General features: G+C 47.1%; 2 protein-coding genes across 4 annotated transcripts in view; one reads left to right on the forward strand and one right to left on the reverse strand.

Moving 5' to 3' along the window:
* The first annotated feature begins 846 nt into the window (after positions 1-846).
* On the forward strand, positions 847-15,168 carry LOC121542573 (F-box only protein 32). The gene is made up of 9 exons (XM_041851990.2): positions 847-1,745; positions 2,377-2,486; positions 2,595-2,644; positions 2,753-2,845; positions 9,047-9,140; positions 9,742-9,926; positions 10,265-10,447; positions 12,223-12,366; positions 12,607-15,168. Exons 1-9 carry the CDS (start codon positions 1,633-1,635, stop codon positions 12,694-12,696), a joined length of 1,062 nt encoding a protein of 353 aa, XP_041707924.1. The 5' UTR covers positions 847-1,632; the 3' UTR covers positions 12,697-15,168.
* The window catches only part of LOC121542574 (PRELI domain containing protein 3A), a 37,426-nt gene continuing 22,360 nt past the window's right edge, over positions 1,653-16,718 (reverse strand). For 2 of the 3 annotated variants that reach the window (XM_041851994.2, XM_041851992.2), the window contains one exon: positions 1,653-1,861. In XM_041851994.2, the coding sequence (XP_041707928.1) occupies positions 1,835-1,861 (27 nt within the window). In that variant the 3' untranslated portion in view covers positions 1,653-1,834. Of the gene's footprint in view, positions 1,862-9,816; positions 9,903-16,718 lie in introns of those variants that run through there. The other variant, XM_041851993.2, reaches the window with a different exon arrangement.

Below are 16,718 nucleotides of genomic sequence, written 5' to 3' on the forward strand. Positions count from 1 at the left end.
ACATCATATCATAACACATCATATCATAACACATCATAACACATTTCAGCCCCAGTCTCATCTGGTCTCATCTGGTGTTGTTGATGTTTCTAGGCTGTGGTCTGAATGTGACCTGTGACCTTTTGTGTATAACAGGAAAGTCCAGGCCGGACCAGTCAACCAGGCAAGGCACCTGCTCTCGAGCTCCAGTTAGCCACTCCAGTTAAACACTTTTAACATAGGCCAGGCCCTGTATCCTCATATCCCAGCGATAATGCCTTGCATTATGCCTGGGAAGAAAATATTTCAATTTGCTCAACTTGCCATTGGCTCAACCATTGGTTACCCCATGGCCATTGGCTCAACCATTGGTTACCCCATGGCCATTGGCTCAACCATTGGTTACCCCATGGCCATTGGCTCAACCATTGGTTACCCCATGGCCATTGGCTCAACCATTGGTTACCCCATGGCCATTGGCTCAACCATTGGTTACCCCATGGCCATTGGCTCAACCATTGGTTACCCCCATGGCCATTGGCTCAACCATTGGTTACCCCATGGCCATTGGCTCAACCATTGGTTACCCCATGGCCATTGGCTCAACCATTGGTTACCCCATGGCCATTGGCTCAACCATTGGTTACCCCATGGCCATTGGCTCAACCATTGGTTACCCCATGGCCATTGGCTCAACCATTGGTTACCCCATGGCCATTGGCTCAACTTACCCCAAGGCAAATATTTGGACTATACTAGCCCACACAGCTACAATGATGCACTTTCATACTAGGTTTAGGACCTCACATTGATGCTTATAGAGACCCCAACTGATGTATAGAACAATCTTAAAAGTATATACTTTGGTTTAGATACAAGCATCATGAAACCTCTAGCGCAATAAATTAATTTGACTTGGTGAAAATCAATTTTTTGGGGACATAACTTGCTTAACACTTTTTCCAAGTGGTATCTTCCTTCACAGACTCCATGACATGATGACCTCTTCCTAAAATGTGGTGAAATGATTAATTTTGTGTGTGGTTTCCTAGAGGGTGGCTCAACCTCCCTCCCCCTCTTGTTTCCACAATGTAACCCTGCACTCTAACAGAATCCTGAGAAGAGACAAGACTTCATTTTTAACTTCCAGGGACGAGTCAGGGGAATTGAAAGAAACTGAGCCTGAAGGAGTTCTGGCCTGTGTTTTTTTTAAATTTACCGTAAGATTATTTTAACTAAATCATCAAGAAAGGCTTGTTGTGTCTAGGTCAAATGAAACAGCTCTGATTCAGCAGTTTAAAGGGGTTAATGTATCTTCCAGAATAGGATATTTGCCCCCCAAACACCCACTGTGGGTGATAATAGTCCTTCCCTGGGTCGTTTCGCAATAAAGATCATAAACAAAGCCACGTGTTGCTGCACAGTTTCCAAAAGGGGGCGGAGCTCAAGTGTTTACTTTCCGGATTGTTCGCTGGAGAATATAAAGGCAGCTGCGCAGTCACAATACTAGACAAGACATCAAAGACAATACTTTATTAAAGACCAGACGGCAGAGGAAAAACTAAATATCTGCATCTTAGAACATTTAACGCTCTTCAACATAAAGTCGGAACTGTAATCTTCTTTCGGCACTGTTGATTTAAACTGTCGAGAATGCCTTTTCTTGGACAGGATTGGAGGTCCCCCGGTCAGAGCTGGGTTAAAACTGAAGAGGGATGGAAAAATTATTCCTCAGACGACAAAAACAGCAATGACTCAGACGTGAGGTCAGTATCCGTGCTTCTTGATACATTTTGGCTTGCGCAGCATCAACACCAGCTAGTGAAATGGAGAACAACTGAAGTGCGCCATCAAGTTATCCAAGGAATTTTCCCATGAAATGCTGAGAGAGAGAGAGAGAGAGAGAGAGACTTCTGAGTGTAATGTTTACTGTTAATTGTTATTGTTTATTTCACTTGTTTACTATCTACTTCCCTTGCTTTGGCAATGTTAACACACGTTTCCCATGCCAATAAAGCCCATTGAATCCATCACTTATCTGACGTTCCTCACAATACAGTATTAGCTATTGCTGTTATACTCTAAGCGGGAGACTGCGATTGTTGTTATTGCGTGTTTGAGCCTGTGTTCCTAGTCGTTAATCATTGTGCTATAAATAACTACTGTACAAGTTATGGGGTTAGTAGACATCTGTTGGATTTACAGTGTGTCCTGACTCCAGGCAATTTGAAGTCAACTATAGGCCCCACCTGTTGGAAAACATAGTATCATCTCAAATGAGCCATTTTAAACATTTCATACAACGATATAAACTCAGCGTTTTTTTTTTTTTTTTTACTACAGAAGTTTAGCTTTTGTACACCAGATGTGTAACTGGATGTGTGGTCTGTCTTCCAGCTATTGCAAAACAGAGGAAGAGCGCTTCCAGGAGAATGTGCTGCTGGCATACGACATGGCAGTTAAGAAGAGAAGGAAAGACTTCATGAACAACAACACAAAGATTCCTTGTAATTGAATCTACAGTATAGACCGGCCAATTACACAACAAATGCCCACTGCACAGTGACGCGCAGTACTTTTCACGACCTCAGTAACACAGTCTCCTTTCCCTACAGATTTCCACAAAGAGAAATGGATTTATGTTCACAAAGGAAGCACTAAAGAGGTGAGGAAAGGGACTCTCTTTAACGTTGTCATTCTAAACATAAACCGTTACAGTGTACCCTGTAGCAGTAAAACCAGACCGTAATACCTGATCATCTGATTATCCCAGCGCCATGGATACTGCACACTGGGAGAAGCTTTCAACCGGCTGGACTTCTGCAGTGCCATCAAGGACAGCAGGAGGTTCAACTACGTCGTACGGGTGAGTTGACTTCTCGGTACTACTACTCCTGGGTTAAATCATCATGAAGGGAATGCTATGAGATGGAAAATAATTGTATTGTCCATCCGAGGATGTGAATTGTCCTTTGGCGTCACCTTAGGAAAATGACAAACATCACACCATGCATGCATACTAATGTGGTGTTGAACATGAATGGGTGTTACCACAGAGAGTAGTGTACTGAGGGGTGTTTAAAGGGCTGTGTTATGTTCTGGGCGTGTAGGTCTCTCTCTTCTCTTCCTTGCTTCGTTTCTCTCTCTGTGATGTTTCTCTCTCTGTGATGTTTCTCTCTCTGTGATGTTTCTCTCTCTGTGATGTTTCTCTCTCTGTGTGATGTTTCTCTCTCTCTCTCTGTGTGCTGTTTCTCTCTCTCTCTTTCTGTGTGCTGTTTCTCTCTCTCTCTCTCTCTGTGTGCTGTTTCTCTCTCTCTCTGTGTGCTGTTTCTCTCTCTCTCTGTGTTTGCTGTTTCTCTCTCTCTCTCTGTGTGCTGTTTCTCTCTCTCTCTGCTGTTTCTCGCTCTCTCTGGGCCTTATCACTTCTCTCCAGACAAGAGGCCCTTTGGAGATATTCTCTGTCTCAACTCACAGTGGACTGTGAGGGAGAGAGAGAGACTGTCAGGGAGAGAGATACCGTGTGTGTGTTTGGTGTTCTCTCTCTGTTGATTAACAGAGAACTAGATTATTCTGAAACTGGTGTGGGCAGTAAGTACAGACGATCAGCAGAATAATATCTAGGTAATGGTAGTAGGGTCCGATATATATTGGTCTGGGATATGTTGTCCAGGTCAGTGTACTGCTGTGTCATCATGGTATTAGTGAGGGTCTCGGTTACACAGATCAGGTTTACCACAGACTGGAAACAACCACTGCATCCCAAATGGCACCCTATTCCCTATATAGTGCACTACGTTTGAGCAGGGCCCATAGGGTGACACAACAACGGTCATGGAAAACCAGCTACATGTTGACCTAGTAGGCAATGCTCTCTGGGTTAGTGGAAATAGAGACGGACAAAGCTACGTTGACGTTTAGTCAGTGTGGAGGGGTGGCTAAAAGTGCCCTGACCTACAGCTGCCATTGCTCCACACACAGACACTTGTTGGGGCTGTGAAGAGGGGGTGGAGGGGAAAGTCTTCCGCGTGCTTCGGTTTGGCTGGCGCCTAGCCCAACTCGATAAAAGACCTTCGCTAGCCCAACTCCATAAAAGACCTTCGCTAGCCCAACTCCATAAAAGACCCGCCAGCCCGAACTCCATAAAAGACCTTACAGCCTAACTCCATAAAGACCCCGCTTCGAACTCGATAAAAGACCTTCGCTAGCCCAACCCATAAAGACCTTCGCTAGCCCAACTCCATAAAAGACCTTCGCTAGCCCAACGCGATAAAAGACCTTCGCTAGCCCAACTCGATAAAAGACCTTCGCTAGCCCAACTCGATAAAAGACCTTCGCTAGCCCAACTCCATAAAAGACCTTCGCTAGCCCAACTCCATAAAAGACCTTCGCTAGCCCAACTCGATAAAAGACCTTCGCTAGCCCAACTCCATAAAAGACCTTCGCTAGCCCAACGAGATAAAAGACCTTCGCTAGCCCAACGCGATAAAAGACCTTCGCTAGCCCAACTCCATAAAAGACCTTCGCTAGCCCAACTCCATAAAAGACCTTCGCTAGCCCAACTCCATAAAAGACCTTCGCTAGCCCAACTCGATAAAAGACCTTCGCTAGCCCAACTCGATAAAAAGACCTTCGCTAGCCCAACTCCATAAAGACCTTGCTAGCCCGAACTCGATAAAAAGACCTTCGCTAGCCCAACTCCATAAAGACCTTCGCTAGCCCAACTCCATAAAGACCTTCGCTAGCCCAACTCCATAAAAATACCCGCTAGCCCAACTCCATAAAAGACCTCGCTAGCCCAACTCGATAAAGACCTTCGCTGCGAACTCGATAAAAGACCTTCGCTAGCCCAACTCGATAAAAGACCTTCGCTAGCCCAACTCCATAAAAGACCTTCGCTAGCGAACTCGATAAAAGACCTTCGCTAGCCCAACTCCATAAAAGACCTTCGCTAGCCCAACTCCATAAAAGACCTTCGCTAGCCCAACTCCATAAAATACCTTCGCTAGCCCAACTCCATAAAAGACCTTCGCTAGCCCAACTCCATAAAAGACCTTCGCTAGCCCAACTCCATAAAGACCTTCGCTAGCCCAACTCCATAAAAGACCTTCGCTAGCCCAACTCCATAAAAGACCTTCGCTAGCCCAACTCCATAAAAGACCTTCGCTAGCCCAACTCCATAAAAGACCTTCGCTAGCCCAACTCCATAAAAGACCTTCGCTAGCCCAACTCCATAAAGACCCCGCTAGCCCAACTCGATAAAAGACCTTCGCTAGCCCAACTCGATAAAGACCTTCGCTAGCCCAACTCCATAAAAGACCTTCGCTAGCCCAACTCCATAAAAGACCTTCGCTAGCCCAACTCCATAAAAAGACCTTCGCTAGCCCAACTCCATAAAAGACTTTCGCTAGCCCAACTCCATAAAAGACCTTCGCTAGCCCAACTCCATAAAAGACCTTCGCTAGCCCAACGAGATAAAAGACCTTCGCTAGCCCAACTCGATAAAAGGGTCCATTTTGAGACGCTGTAGCCATTTCCTAAAAATAGTCCGAATTGAAGATGACTCAATAAATAAAATGAATGATTTATTTAGGTATTTTACCCCCTTTTTCGATCTTGTCTCATCGCTGCAACTCCCCAACGGGCTCAGGAGGCGAAGGTCGAGTCGTGCGTCCTCCGAAACATGACCCGCCAAACCACGCTTCTTAACACCCGCCCGCTTAACCCGGAAGCCAGCCGCACCAACGTGTCGGAGGAAGCACCGTTCACCTGACGACCGAGGTCAGCCTGCAGGCGCCCGGCCCGCCACAAGGAGTCGCTAGAGCAACTAAAGCCCCTCCAGCCGAACCTCCCTCCAGCCTTCCTCCCTCCAGCCGTACCCTCCCCCTCCAGCCGTACCCTCCCCCTCCAGCCGTACCCTCCCCCTCCAGCCGTACCCTCCCCTCCTCCATACTCCCTCCCCTCCAGCCGTACCCTCTCCCTCCAGCCGTACCCTCCCCCTCCAGCCATACCCTCCCCTAACCCTATGGGTCTCTCGATCACGGCCGGTTGTGACACAGCCTGGGAACGAACCCGGGTCTGTAGTGACGCTTCTAGTACTGCGATTCAGTGCCTTGGACCGCTGCGCCACTCGGGAGGCCCCAATCTGTCATTAATTTTGACATTTTTGCAGAGGAGATCTTAGTCGCACAATTTTACATCTAACTTAAGATGTTTGGTTCAGTATTTCCCAAGTGAAAGAATGTGCATGAAAACGATTCATCTATCATTGAATGAAAACAAACACTTAATGTGAAGAACTCCTACTGTTGACCCTGCCCTGGTCGTGGTGTACACTGTGTTGAACTAGAGACACCCTGCCCTGGTCGTGGTGTACACTGTGTTGGACTAGAGACACCCTGCCCTGGTCGTGGTGTACACTGTGTTGGACTAGAGTCACCCTGCCCTGGTCGTGGTGTACACTGTGTTGGACTAGAGTCACCCTGCCCTGGTCGTGGTGTACACTGTGTTGGACTAGAGACACCCTGCCCTGGTCGTGGTGTACACTGTGTTGGACTAGAGACGCCCTGCCCTGGTCAGTGGTGTACACTGTGTTGGACTAGAGTCACCCCTGCCCTGGTCGTGGTGTACACTGTGTTGGACTAGAGACGCCCTGCCCTGGTCGTGGTGTACACTGTGTTGGACTAGAGACACCCTGCCCTGGTCGTGGTGTACACTGTGTTGGACTAGAGACACCCTGCCCTGGTCGTGGTGTACACTGTGTTGGACTAGAGACGCCCTGCCCTGGTCGTGGTGTACACTGTGTTGGACTAGAGACACCCTGCCCTGGTCGTGGTGTACACTGTGTTGGACTAGAGACACCCTGCCCTGGTCGAGTGGTGTACACTGTGTTGGACTAGAGACACCCTGCCCTGGTCGTGGTGTACACTGTGTTGGACTAGAGACACCCTGGCCTGATGTGGTGTACACTGTGTTGGACTAGAGACACCCTGCCCTGGTCGTGGTGTACACTGTGTTGGACTAGAGTCACCCTGCCCTGGTCGTGGTGTACACTGTGTTGGACTAGAGACACCCTGCCCTGGTCGTGGTGTACACTGTGTTGGACTAGAGTCACCCTGCCCTGGTCGTGGTGTACACTGTGTTGGACTAGAGTCACCCTGCCCTGGTCGTGGTGTACACTGTGTTGGACTAGAGTCACCCTGCCCTGGTGTGGTGTACACTGTGTTGGACTAGAGTCACCCTGCCCTGGTCGTGGTGTACACTGTGTTGGACTAGAGACACCCTGCCCTGGTCGTGGTGTACACTGTGTTGGACTAGAGTCACCCTGCCCTGGTCGTGGTGTACACTGTGTTGGACTAGAGTCACCCCTGCCCCTGGTCGTGGTGTACACTGTGTTGGGACTAGAGACACCCTGCCCTGGGTCGTGGTGTCCACTGTGGTTGGACCAGAGACACCATGCCCTGGTGTGGGTCCACTGTCAGGGTTGGACAATAGTCACCCCTTGAACCCTCTCGTCCTTTTATCTCTCATCAGGGGTCTTGTGTATCAGACACGACCTGCCCCAGGGGTTGGGCAACACGACCTGCCCCAGGGGTTGGGCAACACGACCTGCCCCAGGGGTTGGGCAACACGACCTGCCCCAGGGGTTGGGCAACACGACCTGCCCCAGCCAGGGGTTGGGCAACACGACCTGCCCCAGCCAGGGGTTGGGCAACACGACCTGCCCCAGCCAGGGGTTGGGCAACACGACCTGCCCCAGCCAGGGGTTGGGCAACACGACCTGCCCCAGGGGTTGGGCAACACGACCTGCCCCAGGGTTGGGCAACACGACCTGCCCCAGCCAGGGGTTGGGGCAACACAACCTGCCCCAGGGTTGGGCAACACGACCTGCCCCAGCCAGGGGTTGGGCAACACGACCTGCCCCAGCCAGGGGTTGGGCAACACGACCTGCCCCAGCCAGGGGTTGGGCAACACGACCTGCCCCAGCCAGGGGTTGGGCAACACGACCTGCCCCAGCCAGCGGTTGGGCAACACGACCCTGCCCCAGCCAGGGTTGGGCAACACGACCTGCCCCAGCCAGGGTTGGGCAACACGACCTGCCCAGCGGGTTGGGCAACACGACCTGCCCCAGGGTTGGGCAACACGACCTGCCCCAGCCAGGGGTTGGGCAACACAACCTGCCCCAGCCAGGGGTTGGGCAACACGACCTGCCCCAGCCAGGGGTTGGGCAACACGACCTGCCCCAGGGGTTGGGCAACACGACCTGCCCCAGCCAGGGGTTGGGCAACACGACCTGCCCCAGCCAGGGGTTGGGCAACACGACCTGCCCCAGCCAGGGGTTGGGCAACACGACCTGCCCCAGCCAGGAGGAACACTGTTCTAGTAGCTTCTTTAAAGTGACAGGGATACTGTAGCCATGCAAGCACACAAACACTCTCACACACACACACACACGCTCTCAAGCCCCTATAGGATTCATGCGCAGATGTCCCTTTCAAGAATGTGTCTGTGTATCCAACGGTCTAGAGTTCTAGACAGGTGCAGATGGTCCAAACACCTCCTCCATTCTAACAGTCTGCTGGTAGATATAGACCTGGAGTTTGTTGTTTTGAAATTAGGCCTGGCTGTCTGGCTGTCTGTCTGGCTGTCTGGCTGTCTGGCTGTCTGGCTGTCTGGCTGTCTGTCTGGCTGTCTGTCTGTCCTGAAGCATAACAAGCAGTAAGTCATGGAGGAACATGTTGAATCCCAAATTGCACCCTATTCCCTTTGTAGTGCACTACTTTAGACCAGGACCCATAGGGCTTAGTGCACTAACCTGCTATTTGTGACTCAGACAGAGAAGCATAACAAGCAGTAAGTAATGGAGGAACAGAGAGTCTGTGAGTCTGACAGTAGGCCTGCTGATGTTTATGTCTGTTCTCTCTCTCTCTCTCTCTCCCTCTATCTCTCTCTCGCTCCTTCTCTCTCTCTCTCTCTCTCCTCTCTCTGCTCTCTCTCTCTCTCTCTCTCTCTCTCTCTCTCTCTCTCTCTCTCTCTCTCTCTGTCTCTGTCTCTGTCTCTGTCTCTCTAGCTGCTGGAGCTCATTGCCAAGTCCCAGCTGCCCTCGCTCAGCGGAGTGGCTCAGAAGAATTACATGAACATCCTGGAGAGAGTGGTGCAGAAAGGTGAGCTGTCTTTCTCTTCTCATTCTGGGTTTCAAACTCAATCCTTCTCTCCCTCTCTCCCCTCTTTCCCCTCTCCCTCTTTCTATCTTCCTCTTTCTCTCTTCATGACTTCACCTAGTTTATTATTGTGTACCTGCATACTTCCTCTTATCATGTCAGCAACCTCAGAGACCAGGTCTGTGGAGCACTAATAAAAACAGGATGTGTAAATGTTATTAAAACCGATTGAACCATGATCTCAGTGACCAGCGTGTTTTAATGATGGAAGATGTAATGGTGAATGACCACTACATAATGGTTCTCAGTGGAAATAATGACAGTCAGCACACAGTCCTCTGTGATCTGATGGTAAACTAAATGTTCCTTCAGCTAAACAAAGGGTCCGGTTGTTTAGGAAACGTTCTAAACCCATTGGTAGATCTTGTGTGCAAATAGCACTGCCAAGGGGCACAGAACACCGTGTCTATTAACTGGACTGACACAGTGTGTCCTTTTTTAAAATAACACCTTCATAATACAAAGTTAAGAAGTACTGTTGAAGTCCACTTCCATTGTCTTCTGAGAGTTGCTGAACACGTTTTCTTGGCCTCTCCCTCCACAGTCCTAGACGACCAGCAGAACGTTCGTCCCATCAAGGAGCTTCTCCAGACCCTGTATGTGTCTCTGTGTGGCCTGGTGCAGGATATGGGGAAGTCTGTTCTGGTGGGGAACATCAACTGTTGGGTCCACCGCATGGAGAACATCCTACAGTGGCAACAACAGCTGGACAACATTCAGATCAACAGGGTGAGTCGGACAGGCACGGTTAGTTAGTTAGGGTGAGCACCACGCTTTTTACAGGATCAAAACCAATCTGTCAAGGAAATGAAGGAATATATTAGAATGGGGGGAACCCTGGTCCTGGAATGCTGCAGGCATTTCCAAGTTTCTGGGTTTACCTTCTTCGTTTTAGACCTATGAGACCAGGTAGGTGGAATCCAGCCAATCACTGATATTGACACCCCAGGACTAGAGATGCCTACCCCTTTATTAGAATGTATATAAGGAATATGATTTTTGCTGAAGGTAGAAAGGAAGTAAGCAAAAGCTTACAACCCTGTGTCTGTCTCTGTGTCCCCCTTCAGCCTGTGTCTAAGGGTATGACCCTAACGGACCTGCCTGCCAGCTTGCAGCTGAACATCATGGAGCATCTGTCAGATGGCAGGGACCTGGTCAGTCTGGGACAGGTGACTCCAGACCTGGGACAGCTCACTGAGGACAGGCTGTTGTGGAAGAGGCTCTGCCAGTACCACTTCACTGACCGACAGGTAATGGTACAGACTATATATATACAGTGCCTTCGGGGGAAAAAAATAAAACCCAGAAATAGTACATTTACATAAGTATTCAGACCCTTTACTCAGCACTTTGTTGAAGCACCTTTGGCAGCGATTACAGCCTTCGAGTCTTCTTGGGCATGACGCTACAAGCTTGGCACACTTGGGGAGATTCTCCCATTCCTCTCTGCAGATCTTCTCAAGCTCTGTCAGGTTGGATGGGGAGCGTCGCTGCACAGCTATTTTCAGGTCTCTCCAGAGATGTTTGATCGGGTTCAAGTCCGGGCTCTGGCTGGGCCACTCAAGGACATTCAGAGACTTGTCCCGAAGCCACTCCTGCGTTGTCTTGGCTTTGTGCTTAGGGTCGTTGTCCTGTTGGAAGGTGAACCTTCGCCCCAGTCTGAGGTCCTGAGTGCTCTGGAGCAGGTTTTCATCAAGGATCTCTGTACTTTGCTCCATTCATCTTTCCCTCGATCCTGACTAGTCTCCCAGTCCCTGCCGCTGAAAAACATCCCCACAGCATGATGCTGCCACCACCATGCTTCACCGTAGGGATGGTGCCAGGTTTCCTCCAGATGTGACGCTTGGCATTCAGGCCAAAGAGTTGAATCTTGATTTCATCAGACCAGAGAATCTTGTTTCTCATGGTCTGAGAGTCCTTTAGGTGCCATTTGGAAAACTCCAAGCGGGCTGTCATGTGCCTTTTACTGAGGAGTGGTTTCCATCTGGCCACTCTACCATAAAGGCCTGATTGGTGGAGTGCTGCAGAGATGGTTGTCCTTCTGGAAGGTTCTCCCATCTCCACAGAGGAACTCTGGAGCTCTGTCAGAGTGACCATCGGGTTGTTGGAAACCTCCCTGACCAAGGCCCTTCTCCCCCGATTGTTCAGTTTGGCCGGGCGGCCAGCTCTAGGAAGAGTCTTGGTGGTTCCATTTAAGAATGATGGAGGCCACTGTGTTCTTGGGGACCTTCAAAGCTGCAGACATTTTTTGGTGTTCTTCCCCAGATATGTGCCTCGACACAATCCTGTCTCGGAGCTCTACGGACAATTCCTTCGACCTCATGGCTTGGTTTTTGCTCTGACATGCATTGTCAACTGTGGGACCTTATACAGACAGGTGTGTGCCTTTCCAATTCATGTCCAATCAATTGGATTTACCACAGGTGGACTCCAATCAAGTTGTAGAAACATCTCAAGGATGATCAATGGAAACAGGATGCACCTGAGCTCAATTTCGAGTCTCATAGCAAAGGGTCTGAATACTTATGCAAATACGGTATTTCTGTTTTTAAGTTTTTATAAATTAGCAAAAAATTCTAAAAACCTGTTTTTGCTTTGTCATTATGGGGTATTGTGTGTAGATTGAGGTATTTGTTTTGGTTAATCAATTTTAGAATAAGGCTGTAACGTAACAAAATGTGGAAAAGGTTGAGGGGTCTGAATACTTTCTGTATACACTGTACCTACGCACACCATCACTTCTCTTCACATGCATTCATGGATAGTTTGGGTTTTCATGGTCTAATGGAATAAATGGAAACCAGTTTTGTTTGACTGTTATCAAGCCTCATTGAACCCAGCACTGCACCACACATAGTTAAGAAGCAATCAAAACAAGCTGAATGCATCTCTTTTTGCAGTGCATATCTCAAAATCTGCTAGCATTTCACAAACAGGACAACATCTCTGATCTGATACTCAAATGGCCATGGAGTAAAACATGAATCAAGGTTTCTATATGTTTGTATATTCTCTCTCTGTGCAGATCCGTAAGCGTTTGATGGTGTCAGACAAGGGTCAGTTGGAGTGGAAGAAGATGTACTTTAAGCTGTGTCGCTGCTACCCTGTCAGGGAGCAATACAGCGAAACCCTGCAGTTCTGCACACACTGCCACATCCTCTTTTGGAAGGTAGGTCTGGGAACTCTTCAATCTCTCATTCCAACCTCTCACTCTCTGTCTCTCTCTGTCTCTCTCTCTCTGTCTCTCTCTGTCTCTCTCACTGTCTCTGTCTCTCTCTCTCTCTCTCTCAATGCATATAGAATTATAACTAACACTTTCTTATTACATAGTAGTAATTAGACAGAAATACATTTTTTGTTTCTTTAGAATTAATTGACTATACTAAATTCTCTCTCTGTGTGGTTTCAGGATACGAACCACCCTTGCACAGCCAACAACACAGAGAGCTGCTGTAAGCCGGTTTCTCCACAAGGCTTTATCAACCTCTTCAAGTTCTGAGAGCCACACAGAGCCTGAGTGACTTGGTACATACAGTACATAACTGTTCATAGTGCAATCGGTGGATTCAGACAGGCCCTGAGTTTGTGTATAGTGGTGATGGTGCATTTGATTCCTGGTCACCGTGACACCGGGGAGAGGAAGCAGTGGGGAAATCATGCAATCAAATTCTTGGTTGGGAGAGCTGAGGATTCTGGGAGATGGACTTCTACAGCTGAGAACAAGTGAATGTGACAAACTGATCAAAGGGAGGTGGAACAAGAGGGGGATGAGGTGAAACAGAGTACTCTGAAGTTTATTAAATACGTTTTGTCCTTTTTTAAAATTTAAATTCAAAATGAAATGCATTTCTCTTCCTAGCTGAGTTATAACATTGCTACCGTAACAGCATACTTAGTTTAAACGTTTTCCAGAAAGGAAATAAATTGCAAAACTACATTTGTTTAGTTTTAAATAGGGCTGTCAAACGATTAAAATAATTAATCGGAGTTAATAGAATTAGTAATAATTTAAGAATTTGATCAAATTTGGCACTTAAAAACTATTTGTTCATTTAAAAAAAGCAGTGCTTTGAGTTATAGGCATACTATGTTTTGATTGTTAAGGAAAGAAACAAAATAATCTGTCAGTGTTTTTAAAATGGAATTTTCACTATAAACAACTCAAAAGTCACTGCTAACATACAGATATTAATGTTCCCAATGTTTCAGTAGGTCTACTCCCTCTTATCAATGTTTCCGTAGGCCTACTCCCTCTTATCAATGTTCTTGAAGTTTAACACTTTCTCGTTTGCTACAAACAGACACATGCACTCAAGTACTGAAAGCTTCAGGCATTCCTAATGAGTGTTTTCACAATTTCTGATTTGAAGGGTTGACTATAGGAAAAAAATAACTGTATCCATGGAGACAAAGAGCTTTTAAACCTGTCCAATGTTAGGACTTCCACAGAATACATTAACGACAGATGAGCCAGGTCTGAGTTCATGTAAAATATCATCCAGCTATTAGATCTAGCCTAGGATACTTATCCATGTTCTTCAACATGAACTAGTCACAAGCTGCTACTACTAGAATTGGGATCATTTTCTGAACTCTTTTAACCTGAGAATGGATTTCCTGTTTTGATTAAAATCATTGTGGGAAGTTAGCTAGCTAGTTGAATCAAGAGGCATTCAGCCACGGCATTGTAAACATTATTTTGATTAGCTAGCTAACTGCTTCTGTACAAATTATGTTTTTGCTGTTTTCTAAAGAAACGCCTGGGAATGTGTTTATGGTCTAACTTTATGTACGTTTTCCTTAAAAACTGTTGCTCAAAGCTGTGCGCATAGCCCACGACAAGGGACAAACAGCGCTACTGACACCGAGCGCAGAGTGACGGTGCACAGAGCGTGTTGTGTGTTGCGCTTAAAACGGTCCGTGCGGAAACGCGCTCAAAAGGGTCCGTGCGGTGAATAAATGGAGATTCAATAACGGTGTCCAATTGTTTTTTACGTCGTTAAAAATGTAGAAATTGAAAAAAGTAGGGAAATATATTAACTGATTTGAAGTTTGAAATTAGTTTGGCTCAATTTCAAGTAAAACTAATTTCAAAGTTTTATGTGTTTTAACATTTTTGGAAACTCATTATTTGACTTTTTTGATGCTCTGGGAAAGTGGAGAGAGAAATCCGGCTCTAGCTTTGACATGGGGGACACATCTTGGGAGAATGTCGTTTTTTTTTTTTTACTAAGGTGTTTTTCACTAAAGTTGACTGGTATGATATTCTTTGATATGGTGACTGCATATCTTTTCTAAATACCCCCCTTTTTTTCACTTTTATATGTTTGATATTTACAAAGGTTTTTATATGAATGTGTTGTATTCTGCTTGTGTGTAGTGACTAGCTGCTAATGCTACAGAGTGTAGTATTATTACCAACGATATTACAAAGACACTGAATAGTAATAATATTAGAGATGGTGGTGAGCCCTACAAGAGCAGCTGGTGAAGAACAGGAGTGGGATGTTTTCAGATTGTGTTAACTTTGTCATCTAGGAGGCATTTATTTACAAGAAGAACTGACATGGTACTGAAGGAGCAGCTTTGAAAACCAATATATAAAAAAGCTTGAAGGACTTTAATGATTCAAAACATGTTTATTTATGGCTTCCTGCATGATGCTGCTTTTTTTTTTATATACCCAGATGTTTTTCTTTTCTATATTGAATAACCTGTGTTGATGGGTAAAGGAAGCATGATGGAACTACTTGTTGAATGGTGCAATCTTGACTCTGGGTGCGTCCCAAATAGCACCCTATCCCCTTTTATAGTGCACTATATGAGCTCTGGTCAAAAGTATTAGCGAGCCATTTGGGATGCAGCCTTAGACCCGTATTCACACTGCCTAGGCAGTAGAGTAATGTCCAATACATGCAGTGTAATTCTAATGTGTCATGTTTCTGTTCAATAAATAAACAAACTGAAAATACTTCTGATTTGTTAGCTGTCTCCATGAATATTTAGTAATTTGTTCCTATGTTATTGGAATATGAATTAAATGTACTAAAGAAAATGCTGAACTTATCTATTCTTCTATTCTAGCCGTGATGATGATCCCAAGTTGCAACCCATGTCATACAATACTGGTATTTATCATGCAGTCAAGAATATAAAGTCCCGTTTATATTGGGCTCACACAGAGAATATAATATGATCCAAAACGTTTCAACATTGTTTGTTGTCCAGCATTCTGTCAGTCATAGCTCAATTACGGCATCATTTGACGACTTGACTTTACTGCAGCATGGTCCCCTGTCCTATTCACTAGTCAGTGATGGTGCTGCAGCATGGTCCTCTGTCCTATTCACTGGTCAGTGATGGTGCTGCAGCATGGTCCTATTCACTAGTCAGTGAAGGTGCTGCAGCATGGTCCTATTCACTGGTCAGTGATGGTGCTGCAGCATGGTCCTCTGTCCTATTCACTAGTCAGTGATGGTGCTGCAGCATGGTCCTCTGTCCTATTCACTAGTCAGTGATGGTGCTGCAGCATGGTCCTCTGTCCTATTCACTAGTCAGTGATGGTGCTGCAGCATGGTCCTATTCACTGGCCAGTGATGGTGCTGCAGCATGGTCCTCTGTCCTATTCACTAGTCAGTGATGGTGCTGCAGCATGGTCCTCTGTCCTATTCACTGGCCAGTGATGGTGCTGCAGCATGGTCCTCTGTCCTATTCACTAGTCAGTGATGGTGCTGCAGCATGGTCCTCTGTCCTATTCACTGGCCAGTGATGGTGCTGCAGCATGGTCCTATTCACTGGTCAGTGATGGTGCTGCAGCATGGTCCTCTGTCCTATTCACTGGTCAGTGATGGTGCTGCAGCATGGTCCTCTGTCCTATTCACTGGTCAGTGATGGTGCTGCAGCATGGTCCTCTGTCCTATTCACTGGTCAGTGATGGTGCTGCAGCATGGTCCTCTGTCCTATTCACTGGTCAGTGATGGTGCTGCAGCATGGTCCTATTCACTAGTCAGTGATGGTGCTGCAGCATGGTCCTCTGTCCTATTCACTAGTCAGTGATGGTGCTGCAGCATAGTCCTATTCACTAGTCAGTGATGGTGCTGCAGCATGGTCCTCTGTCCTATTCACTGGTCAGTGATGGTGCTGCAGCATGGTCCTATTCACTAGTCAGTGATGGTGCTGCAGCATGGTCCTCTGTCCTATTCACTGGTCAGTGATGGTGCTGCAGCATGGTCCTCTGTCCTATTCACTAGTCAGTGATGGTGCTGCAGCATGGTCCTATTCACTAGTCAGTGATGGTGCTGCAGCATGGTCCTCTGTCCTATTCACTAGTCAGTGATGGTGCTGCAGCATGGTCCTATTCACTAGTCAGTGATGGTGCTGCAGCATGGTCCTATTCACTAGTCAGTGATGGTGCTGCAGCATGGTCCTATTCACTAGTCAGTGATGGTGCTGCAGCATGGTCCTATTCACTAGTCAGTGATGGTGCTGCAGCATGGTCCTATTCACTAGTCAGTGATGGTG

This window comes from Coregonus clupeaformis, unplaced genomic scaffold (assembly GCF_020615455.1).
Source record: "Coregonus clupeaformis isolate EN_2021a unplaced genomic scaffold, ASM2061545v1 scaf1031, whole genome shotgun sequence".
Classification (NCBI taxonomy): Eukaryota; Metazoa; Chordata; class Actinopteri; order Salmoniformes; family Salmonidae; genus Coregonus; species Coregonus clupeaformis.

Excerpts from the sequence above, each read along its gene's own strand:
- LOC121542573 (XM_041851990.2), top strand. The coding sequence starts at position 1,633 with ATGCCTTTTCTTGGACAGGATTGGAGGTCCCCCGGTCAGAGCTGGGTT. Across the intron at positions 1,746-2,376 it reads AGCAATGACTCAGACGTGAG|CTATTGCAAAACAGAGGAAG; the intron begins GTCAGTATCCGT and ends TCTGTCTTCCAG. Across the intron at positions 10,448-12,222 it reads ACCACTTCACTGACCGACAG|ATCCGTAAGCGTTTGATGGT; the intron begins GTAATGGTACAG and ends CTCTCTGTGCAG.